The sequence below is a fragment of the Arachis stenosperma genome, chromosome 2, assembly GCF_014773155.1.
Source record: "Arachis stenosperma cultivar V10309 chromosome 2, arast.V10309.gnm1.PFL2, whole genome shotgun sequence".
Lineage (NCBI taxonomy): Eukaryota > Viridiplantae > Streptophyta > Magnoliopsida > Fabales > Fabaceae > Arachis > Arachis stenosperma.
In genome coordinates this window covers 1,403,420-1,415,830 of record NC_080378.1, presented here as the reverse complement: position 1 = coordinate 1,415,830, position 12,411 = coordinate 1,403,420, and the positions used below count along the sequence as shown (strand labels likewise).

At 28.9% G+C, this 12,411-nt stretch overlaps 1 protein-coding gene across 1 annotated transcript; it reads left to right on the top strand.

Annotated features, from left to right (window-relative positions):
• The first annotated feature begins 658 nt into the window (after nt 1-658).
• On the top strand, nt 659-4,200 carry LOC130961176 (polygalacturonase-like). The gene is made up of 4 exons (XM_057886911.1): nt 659-1,144; nt 2,031-2,320; nt 2,602-2,830; nt 3,967-4,200. The coding sequence occupies exons 1-4, from the start codon at nt 659-661 to the stop codon at nt 4,198-4,200; spliced, it is 1,239 nt and encodes a 412-aa protein (XP_057742894.1).
• Nucleotides 4,201-12,411: the final 8,211 nt, after the last annotated feature.

Below are 12,411 nucleotides of genomic sequence, written 5' to 3'. Positions count from 1 at the left end.
AATATAATTATTATTATAATATATTTTAATAATGACAAATATATAACTATCACAAAAACATAAGTTAAATGACATATATAATGACCATTAACTATTTATTTTTCAGAACAGAAGATATATCTTTTACGTGATTTGTAGCAATAAAGATACTATATCAGTTGCATGATAGTTCCAAAAAAAACACACCTCGAGATCCAAAAAAAAAATCCAAAACTTCTTTAAAAAATGAGAGATTTTTGGACAATATTAAAAGCTTATTCATTAGCGTAATCAATTTCTACGGAAAATTCAAAAAAAAAATATATTTTTTAAATTTACAACTAAAAATATCTTTTGTTGCAGTGATAACTGATCTACATTCTTTCTATATTTTATCAATACTAAAAATAAAAAAATATTATTTCTATATAAAAAATTTATTTAATCAGTTATTATAATATTTTATATAATCTTAATATATATTTTATACAAATAATTAATTTTTTATATTCACATAATATAATAGTTCTTAAAAAAATATACAATATTTTTCTTAAATTATTCTTAAAATTGTGTCATTCTCATTTTCATACCTATAAATATCGCACAACCTCTAAGCATGCATCACAACACACCCCAACCCAATTTCTTCTTCAAACCTTCTTTTGCTTCCTTTATTATGGCACATCTAAGGCCAAAACATAACACTATTCCACTTCTAGTTATAAAAGCACTAGTACATTATTTTCTCTTCACATTAAAAACAACCATAGCTTCTTATGATGATCAAACCCTAAATGTAATAGATTTTGGTGCCAAACCAGGTGGTGAAATTGATTCCTCAAGAGCATTTCTAGATGCATGGGAAAGTGCATGCAACACAATAACACCATCAACAATTTATGTCCCACAAGGAAGGTTCTTAATTGGAAAAGTAGTGTTTAAGGGTAGTCATGAGTATTGCAAGAGCAATGGAATCACAATGAAAATTGATGGTGCACTTGTTGCACCTTCCAATTATGATGATATTGGAAATGATGGGAATTGGTTGTTGTTTGATGATGTTAATGGAGTTTCAATTATTGGTGGAGTTCTTGATGGACAAGGCAATGGTCTTTGGGCATGCAAGAGATTTGGCAAGAGAAATTGCCCAATGGGTGCTACGGTATATATAGAATATATTATTAAATTTCATTATATTGCTTTAATTAATTAATTGCATAATTGAGTCTTTAAAATACTCTAGAAAATTCAATGGACATAATAATTTTACTTATTTCAACACTAGTAATTTATTAATTTTAAATTAATTCAATATATGAAATATTTGTTAAGTAATAGTAGTCCAACAGTCAATAAGCTATAACTCAAATAGCATAGTCTTCACATTATCATCTAGAGATCGCAGATAAACCTCTTTATCTTTGATAAAAAAAAAAAGAAAATAGTAGTCCAACACCTTATATATGTATGTAAAAACATTTACGATAATAATAAAAATGGGGTTCACATACATATTAACTTTGTCTAATAAGGTATACTCATTTATTTATTATGTATGTTTTGACAGAATATAATTTAATTAATTTTAATACATTTTTAATATAAAACAGTTTTATATGTGTATTTAATTACGTAATAAGATATTAATAAAAATAATTATTTTTTATATTAATCGTGTGAATAATTTATCTAAAAATAAATATAATTGAACGATTGTATAAAATATTTTATATTATTAATATATTAAAATTAAATTATAATAAATATTAGATTTATACCTATCTAATAAGAGTTTTACTAAATAAGATAATTTTACTAAATAAGTGTTGAAATTATTTCATTTATCTAGCTAATGCCAAACTAACATAATAATCATCATTTTACCTACTAGTGCATATATAGAATTTTAAATATATCTGAAAAATGATGTTTCAATAAATTTAATCGTTGATCTCAATTATAAAAAATATATAATATATTAATTAAAATCAACGGTTAAAATTAATAGAATACACTAATTTATTTTTTCTTGTATATATTTTTTACAGAATTTAGGGTTCACAAATTCCAACAACATTGTAATAAACGGTGTGACCTCACTTAACAGCGAAATGTACCACATAGTAATAGACAGAAGCAAGAATGTGAAAGTACAAGATGTTAGGGTTTCTGCTTCAGGAAACAGTCCCAACACTGATGGCATTCATGTTCAACTCTCATCATTTGTAACAATCATTGCATCCAACATTGCCACTGGTGATGATTGCATCTCAATTGGTCCAGGAACAACCAATTTGTGGATACAAAACATAGCTTGTGGACCTGGTCATGGAATCAGGTACTTAATTATATATATTAATTAACCAAGTTGGGTTGGTCTAGTAGTTAGCTTACTAGTCTGCTTAAACAAGTGTCGGGGTTTCGAATCCCGTCTTGTGCATGTAGCAATCTATTGACCAGCAGCAAACCCTTAAATGGAACTGAGTACCGCGACAGATTAGTCCTTAACCTACTGGGTTGGAAAATACCGTAAAAAATCAAAAATATATATATATATATATATATTGATTCTTTATTTTTTATCGACTAATTTGACTATTAACCCTTTTTACTTAGCAGTGTTGGAAGTTTGGGGAAAGAATTAAAAGAGGCCGGTGTGGAGAATGTGACAGTTAAAACAGTTACATTTACAGGAACTGAGAATGGTGTGAGAATCAAGTCTTGGGGGAGACCAAGCAATAGCTTCGCAAGGAACATCATTTTCCAACATCTTACTATGATTAATGTCCAAAACCCCATAGTCATTGACCAAAATTATTGCCCTAATGAGAAGGGTTGCCCCGGTCAGGTAAATTTTCAAGAACATATTAATTAAACTCCTCTTTAAAAAAAAAAAAAAACGACAATTAGTAAATATTAGAATAAAAACTAAAATAATCCCTGACAATTATTTCGAAAGACATTAAGGTTTTTAACAAAAAAAAATTCCAATTTGATCCTGACAATTACTTTGAAAAGATAACGAGGCTCCTATGCCAAAAAAAATCCAGGTTGTTTTTTTTTGTACAGGGCTAATCAGTCCCAAAAAAAATATCACAGATCAAATTGGGTGTTTTTTTTTTTGACCTCGTTGTCCTTTCGAGATAATTGTCAGGAGTCGGATGAGGCATTCACTCTAAATATTATTATGTTATCCAATTTTACTTTTCTGAGTACCAAACCAAAATGTTAACCTTAAAAAAATAGGATGATGATAAAATGATTCCTTAGTTGAATATTCATAATTATCTTATAATTTTCATTTTATTTATTGTGCAAAATATTTAATAAAAAAAATTAAAAATAACATAAGGTAAATAAAATAGGACGATGATAAAAATATTGATCATTTTATCACTTTTCTAATAATAAAATCAAAATTTTCTTTTTGAGCTCAACCAGATAATCAATATTAGCTATTTTTTTTTAATATTATTTTTATACTCTAAGTTATAAATTTTTTAATTTTAAACTTTAAATATTAAATATTAAATATTAAACTATAATTTTAACTATAAATCCTAAACTTTCTGAAAATGAAGGTTAAAAAATAATTATACATCCAATAAAAATATTACCAAAAGTTAATTAATTAAAAATTAATTCTCTATACTTACTTTCTTTCTTAAGTCAATATGTGTAATGATTATAAATATATTATATTAGTCAATATAATAAACATTTTACTCTTTTAATAATAAATAATTATCTTTGAGCAAGTATTAAAATAATATTTTTTAATTTAAAAAATAAAAAATATTATCAAAATATAAAAAAGATAGTTGTAATTTTAGTAATACTTTATAAGTGTATGTTGTGATAGGCATAAACATTCAAGACTCCCCTTTTATATAATACAATTTTTTTTTGTTTTGCTTATTATATATAAAAATGTCGTATTAGGCTAACTGAATACATGTCTTGTTTTTTGGGACATACAAGCAGAATTCCGGGGTCAAAATTAGCAATGTAATGTACCAAGATATTCATGGGACATCAGCAACTGAAGTTGCGGTTAGATTCAATTGCAGTCCAAGGAATCCGTGCAATGAAATCACCTTGGAAGATGTGAAACTTACATTTCAAACCAACAAACAAGCTCAAGCTTCATGCATTCATGCCCAAGGAATCACTTCTGGTTTTGTTCAACCTAGCGCTTGTTTCTCATCAAATATATAAAAGCCATATTTAGAAAATTAGAGAAAGAGTAAAGTATCGTTTTTGTCTCCAATATTTGGGATAAGTTTTATTTGTGTCCTTAACGTTTAAATTGTCCTATTTGCATCCCTAACGTTTATAAAAGTGATTCAGTGTTATCATACTATCAATTATACTAACAAATCAGATTATATTTTTCAATTATTCTCAAATAGATCTCACTTGGATGTATTCGATTTTAATATTATACCCACTATTTGTGTTTAGATTCAATTATGTCCCTAGCAGAGTGAATTATGTAAATGTTGTAAGAATTAGTTTCAACTTTTGATGAACTATTTTTCGGAGTGAATCATCGATTCTATCCTGGACATTTGTATTCTAACTTCAAGAAGAGATTTTTAAAACTCAAACTAAAGCGTTCATGATGTGTAATTGACGGCGGGATAATATTGAATCACTTTTACAAACATTAAGAATACAAATAAGACGATTTAAATGTTAGAGACGTAAATAAGATTTACCCCAAATGTTAGGGACAAAAATAATACTTTACTCTTAGAGAAAAATATGGAAGCAATAATGATTAGCTAGAAGCAGAATCTAATAATATAGAAGAAGAACCATGTTGTATTTTCCTCCTTTCTTCTAATTATTTTGATTTTCTACTAATAATAATGTTTTGTTGAATCATTATCTAGTTTATTGAGTTTGATGATTGACACAATTATTTTATACCCAAGAAATTAAAATTAGTGGCAAATTTAATAAAGATATATTTATTTTGTGTCTTTTTTATCTATTTAAGAGTTTTAAATAAGTAGTTTTAAAAATTTTATGAGAAAAAAGTTTATAATTTAATTTTTATTATAAAACAAAAATCAACATATGATAGATTTAAAAAAAAACGTAATATTAAAACTTAAAACTATACCTCACAATTTTATATCCGCTTGTATTTATCCTTTATGTTTTAATTGTCAGTATGACTATTTGAATAATAAATGTTTCATCCTCTTTAATTATACTTTTCTAGAGATAAGTCAATATAAGCGGTTTCATAGTAGAAATTAATTAATATGTATAATTTTTAGGCACTAAATTTATTATGTACAATGGATTAAAAAAATTGGATAAAAATATAAAATATGCCTTTTGTTTTTAGGCTTTGTTTGGTGGAAGAAAAAAAACAGAAAAGAATAAAATTAAGAGAAAAGAAATAAAAAATTGAGGTGAAATTTAATTTTTATTGATATGTTTGGATGAAAAAAAAAATATTAAAGAATAATTAATTTACGGTGTTTGTTTAAAAAAAAGGTGAAAGAAAAAAATTAAGTAAATAAAATTATATAACGATAATTTTGTCTTTTATACTATATAGAAATGTTATATATTAAGTATATAATTAATTAATTATGTAATATATTTAATAATTTTATTAAATAATAATAACAAAATTAACTATATTTTTAGTATAATAAGTTAGGAATATAAATTTTATAAATAAAGTTTATAATAATAATAATAATAATAATAATAATAATAATAATAATAATAACATAAAAAAATTATAAATAAAATTAAAGTGATCTATTTAGATATAAATTCTATTTTAGTCTACTACTCATATCAACACATAAATTGGAGACAACTTTAAGAGAAAAACATACATAAATCAATAGTTAAATGTTTATAATTCTAAATATACTAACAAATCACGTTATATTATCTAATTAATATATTACGTCTTATATTGTATTAACTAATACACATTAAAAAGCTTTTACATAATAATAAGTTAAGGTCGGCTAAAAACAAAAATCACAATATCAATAGAACTAATAAAGCTAACACTATTACTTGGAACCTCTTTAATCAAGTTATTACTAATCACATAGACCTTTTTGACCAAGTCATTACTAATAGCATAGTAAATAATAATTTTAATTATGAAAATCACAAAATACAAAGGCATGATGTATTATTATCATATGTCTTCATAAAGTCATAGATATGTTACTTATAAAATATGAAGATACTAGTACAATTTTCGATCCTAAAGTTATATTTATACAGTCTCAAAATATTAGTCACATTACTAGAATTATTGTTTTTAAAGTGCATAAGCTTCTTTCATCAACTCATATATTGTGGCAAGATGCACGTCAACTGGAATACCAAAAAATTCTCTCTTAGCCCTATCTTCTTTGCATAAAAAGCAGTAACATCTCATGTGCAATTTGGCATTATACCTAAATTTTCTAACTCAGTCCATACATCATTCTCAGAGTAAATTCGAGACTTACTTTACTCAAGAATCACAAGCCCCTTTTCAGCTATTTGCACTTGTTTAACTACTTGAACTTACTCCTTAGCTATTAGCACTTGTTCTTTAACTGTTAACACTTGTTTTTCAGCAATATCAATTAATCTCTTATAAAAACGATTCCTATTCTTCATCATTTCAGTCAATTTTTGAATGTCCTGACTCATTCTTTCTATTTCTAATTCTAATTTATCACTCATGGTTGATTTACGTTTAATACCTCTTGATGATATTCCATGAGAGCCAGTTGATTCATTAGACAAACCAATTTCAGAACGATAACCCATTGTATAACAAGTTGAATGGGGAAGTAATTGGCTCATCATTCCACCCCTCCTTTATATTTAAGAAACTATCATCATCATTCAAGTTAATTGTTTCTTTATTCTTCTCAGATCTTTTGACATTTTCTTTGGCACACTACAAGAAAAATGTTGAGTACCATTGAATCTACTGTCGCAGAATAGAAATGAATTTACCGTCAGATTTATCGGTCGTAACCACATCAAATTCATACGGTTAAGTAATTACCGACGGATTGTATTTTTCGATAGTAAATCTGCAGGTAATATTTAGAGAAAAAATAAATTAAATTGGCATGTCCTTTACCATCGGGTTTACCGTTCGAAAAATCTGACGATAACTCAATTTAGTGAAACGATGCATTTTTGGTGACCCGCAATGGTTTACCATTAGAATTTTTCGACGGTAAATCCGATGATAAAAGGGGCATAAATTCAAATCATGAACCTTTTCTCCCTCATTTGAACCCTCACCACTATCACCACCATCCCTCTCTCTCTTTCTGGCATTCCAGCTGCCGTCACCATCATCTGTCGCCGCCGCCGAGACCACCGTCGTCGCCACCCTTCTTTGTCGCCGTCAATCCTTTATGCCGACGCCTCATTCTTCTCCTCCCCCCCTCTCTCTCTCTCTCCTTTGCCATCACCACCATCTGTTGTCACAATCATCTACCACCACTGCAACTTTGGCAACCAAGACTGCAACATCTACCTCTTTCCTTATTTCTCGCTATGTTCTTTATTACAAGTTTTAGCTTAGTTTATATCATCTATCTTGTTTAACTAATTTTAAAGTTTATTTGTTGCAGCTGCATTTTAGGTGGGACGCTGGGAATGGCCTTACCATCAGGAAGATATTCGACCATAGAATGGGTCGGCGGCTCCAGCAGATGTTGGATAATGTTCATCAGGGGCGGGACCACCGGACAACCTGGCTCCTACCGGATATAAAGAAGGCTCTGTTTGTTCATTGAAAGATTGATTAGGGGTTCCGGCATTGGCGTCTAACCAATAGAGCTAGCAGGGCCTCGGCTAAGTCGTCCAAGTATACTGGCGGCTTTGCGGCCTTTATGAAGACTAAGGTCAGGATGGTATGTAAAGTTACTTTAATTTTACTAATAACTTAGTTATATTCTTCTGCATATCATTACTAGGCATCCTAATTATATTGTTTTAATGCAACATGTGTAGTCAAATTCGTTGGATCACGAGGCGACATTGGCAAAAACGTTCAAGTACACCCACACGCTGAAGGAGAACAAAGAGACATTTGCTTATTATTAGCAGTTTCATGACCATTATGTGAGTAAACATACATCTGATTATCTTGTGCTATAAAATTATTAGAGATTGATTGTATATTTGTCGTACCAATCACAAGATTTCTACACACAAGACTAGAGGTCGCAACTCAACAATCTCAGCAAGGTGACGAAGATGCTACCAATGGCTCTACAACTTTAGTCGTCGATCCCGATGTGGTTTGGCGTGAGACTGCCTCAGCGCCGTACAAGAACCGTGTATACGAGATGGAGTCATTCTTCGCAACAGCCTCTGAACCTCTATGTTGAGGCCGTCGTCAGGCTCCGCCACCAGTCGAGTCGTCGAGCCCGAGAAAGGCGTGGATTTGAGCTTACAGGTTCAGGTGCTCTAACGCAGCTTTCAGCAGCAGGCTCAAAAGCTTAACGATTATCGGGAGAGGTATCAGGAGATCTTCACCCGCGTGACATCTACGAATGAGCTCAGGCTGGAATGGAAGGGGTCGTTGGAATGGATGCAACGTATGGAGGCTAAGATAGAAGTGTACCAGGCCCAGATACGCATCGCTGGCATTGACCTTGTGGTGGTATACAGACATTACTGTGAAAGCAAAAAAATTCTGTTAGTCTAGTACAAGACAACCGAAAGCAGAAAATAGAAAATAATTTTATAATCTCCAAAATTTGAAATAAAAATTAAATCCAAAAAATAAAATAAAAATAACTACATAAAATTCGAAAAAATAATACAATAATAATTACAAATAATTAGTATTAATATTATTTATTAAAATTAATAAAATAGAAATTACAATAAAATAAAAAATAACATTAAAACAGAAATTAAAAGTAATTATATAAAATTTGAAAAATCACATTTTTATATTTATATTATTTATTAATATTAATAACTACCAACTAGTACAAAATATAAATATTATAACATAAAATAAAATAAAACATAATTACAAAAAATTCCAATATGGTAATTTTCACTTATATTATTTATTAATTTTAAAAATTACACGATAAATTATCTTTTTTACTGATTTTAATAAAAATAATTTTTAACATAAAAAAATATAAATATAATAACGAAAGTTCTAAAAAAAAATTATCAATAGTTGTATTCTTCATTAATTTTAATAACTACAGAATAACTGATTAAATTAAAATAATATTATTTGAAAAATAAAACTAATACGAGAAAATAAATAAATTATTAATATTATCTCACACAAAAAACAAAAAATATTCAAATAATTTAATTTACTATAACGGCTAATAATAATATCAACGAAAATAATCATACTAAAAATAATGCATTCTAAATACTAAGCTTTAAATTTATAAAAATAATAAATTTATATAATTAAGATGTCCCAAATAATTAATAATGCATTTTGCTGTATCAATATAGATCACATACCATAATTATTAAACTCACTACTTAGTCTCACTTTCATCAAAATTCTCCTTCTTCAGTCACCTTCTTCCATTTTCAATTTCTCACAGTAACATTCTGTAAAATGTAAACGATGAAATGTGAAATGAAACTAAGCCTCAACGAAGCCAAAATGAGTTCCCCCCTCCCCCTTTAAAGACACCGACCTGGTAATATATAGCAGTTTTCAGAGCATGTCTATTAGGTGCATAGAGACCAACTAAAAAAATGTCAACACGCAGGGTACATGTTGTCCGTTGCTAGACACGTGACAAGGATTCCTGGTTAAATGTGTGTTAGAACCTCTAACACACAGGATATGTGTTACGTACAGCACACAACACGTGGAGATGAATCACTGCTAAAGGTGTCTCAGAATCATGCAAAGAATCTCTACCCTTCCAACAGGATGCGTGTTGTGTTATTCTTCTATTTGACACTTACAAATTCAACATGTAAGATGCATACTGTTAAAATTGGGTTGAAAACTGTTGAATCTTTTTTTATTTTTCATTGTTCTTAATTTCTATTCTTATTAAAAAATTTGTAATTGGTGATCTTTTAATTTATTATATGCTTCATGTTTTTAATTTTACTCTACTTCTAGGTTTTGAAATCAGTTTATGATAACTGTGATACAATTATTTAGTTGGATAACTGATGTAAGTATTAAGTTCAAGAAATTGAATTTTTCTGTTCTCATTATTAGTAAGACATGGATAGTTTTTTCACTACTTTGGCACATTTATTTCTGGGTTTGCTATGGGATTCAGTGCTTTGTGGCAATTAGCATTAGTTACTCTTGTTAAAGTTCCTTTGAGAGCAGTCATTGGAGCCATTCACACAACCACTTTGGCCAAGTTTTCTGCTAAAATTTAAGAAGTTCTTTCTCTACTAAACATCATTTTTGTTTAGTATGTAATTTACTTGCTTGTTAAAAAATCTGGAACTAAAGTTATGCATATTAATTAAAGGTCATATGATATGGCATGGTATGTTATGTGACATTAGTTAATTGAAGAAATTATGTGTAGGATAAATTTTGCTAGGTAAGAATGATGTTAAGAGTTTGAGGCTAAAATGGTTGAGGTAGTAAATAGGACTAGTGAGCCAAGAACCGATTTTGTTTGCGACAACAATTAGAGAAAACATACTCTTAGGAACATCTGATGCTGTCCAAGTTGAGATTGAATAAGTTGCAAGAGTAGCTAATACTCATTCTTTCACTATCAAACTTCCAGTGGGTTATGAGACATAGGTTAGTCAATATAGAGTTTCAATTTCTATTTCGATTAATTGGAATAAGAATTGTTTAATTTTTTGTATTATTAAAAATCTAGATAATGACTTGTAATTCTATGTTTAATTTTAGTTTTATTAGTATATTTTGATAAGATCATATAGTAAGTTGATGATATTTTTTAAATTTGAAAGATATTTTAAAATTTATATTAAATTATAATTATATTTTAAGATGTTTATTTGTTATTTTATTCTAAAATAATTTTTTTAGTTGAATTATGATTAGACTAGTTAGACCAACAAATTAATAAACCCGTGACTAGAGCGGTTCAATGACCAATTATATTCTCAAAACTTTGGTCAGAAACACTCTAAATAATAATATAAAAAAACATGTATTTATCCATATGAAAGATAATTATTTTTAGAGAAAATATGGGGAGGCAATGATTTTAGTATACAATGTGTACAATAGGATTAAAAAAAGAAAGATAAAATTAAAATAAAAAATTAGATAATTAATTATTCAATTTCAAATTTTAAAATTTGAAAAATTAGAATTAGTATTTAAACTCATTCACACTACGTACGGTTATTTCTAATCTCACCATAACTTTCGATACACACGTCTAAAACTTATGGTCATCTTCTCTGGTCCTCACATCACGCTGCTGCACTTCCCGCCGGTTATACTGACGCCACTGCAATCTTCCACCGACACCACCTCTACTTCCGTCAATCAGCCCAACGTGCCTCGCCCTCTGTCGTTGTTTTCACGCCACTCTCCCAACACTCGACCAGATGGTTCCTTATAGATAACTGATGAGTTTGGAAAACTCTAAAATAATATTTGTGATAACTAAACATTATTAAAATAAATAATTGCAAAATTATTAATCTGATTTTCATTTAACATATTTTGATTAATAATTTTGTTGCAGATTTTATGTTTGGGCCGAGAAATGAGTTTCTGACTTAAGCCCAACAATTAGCCTTGTTGCATACATTATATAATGAGGCTGAAATTTTATATTAATGGGCCAGAATATATAATAATGTTGCAAGCCCAATGCTTGCTTTCCATGCTTGGTTCGTTACACAATTTCATCAGGAAAGCAAATGCTTATCAATTGGGCCAGATTTTATTTCAACACTACAAGCCCAAGTTTCACAAGTGATGAATGCTTCCACCCTTGGTCCGAAACAAAAGGAAAATGAAAGCTTAATGCTTCCAACGGAACCAAGCTTTAACAAGTGATGGATTTCAAAATCTATTACATTGTTAATTAATGCATGGGGAACATGAGAGAGAAAATACAGCTGAATTGATTGATGGGTGTTATGTCAAACACGCCACTCTATGCTAAGGGAAGTAAAAGCAAGCTATGCCTAATTAATTTGTTTAACTTCTTAGCATTGCTTTTCTTTTCTCCAGATTTCTTTCATTCTCTCTCATCTCTTTCTTCTTCTCTATTCGGTTCTTGTCCAGGAAATAATGGAACCAATGTTCCTCAATACCGAAAGGGAGAAGCTGCATGCGCCTAAGACCATCGAGCAAATGATGGCAAGAAAACATACCAAAAGAAAGATGAGCAGTGGCTAAGATACTTACCAAATGTGGTTAGATTTGGTGAAGCAATCTTGAGCCTTTCATGCTCA

What these genes read in the sequence shown, in the direction of transcription:
- LOC130961176 (XM_057886911.1), top strand. Translation starts at nt 659, where the DNA reads ATGGCACATCTAAGGCCAAAACATAACACTATTCCACTTCTAGTTATA. An exon ending in GGACCTGGTCATGGAATCAG is followed by an intron (nt 2,321 to 2,601) that starts GTACTTAATTAT and finishes TTTACTTAGCAG; the next exon opens with TGTTGGAAGTTTGGGGAAAG. An exon ending in AGAAGGGTTGCCCCGGTCAG is followed by an intron (nt 2,831 to 3,966) that starts GTAAATTTTCAA and finishes ACATACAAGCAG; the next exon opens with AATTCCGGGGTCAAAATTAG.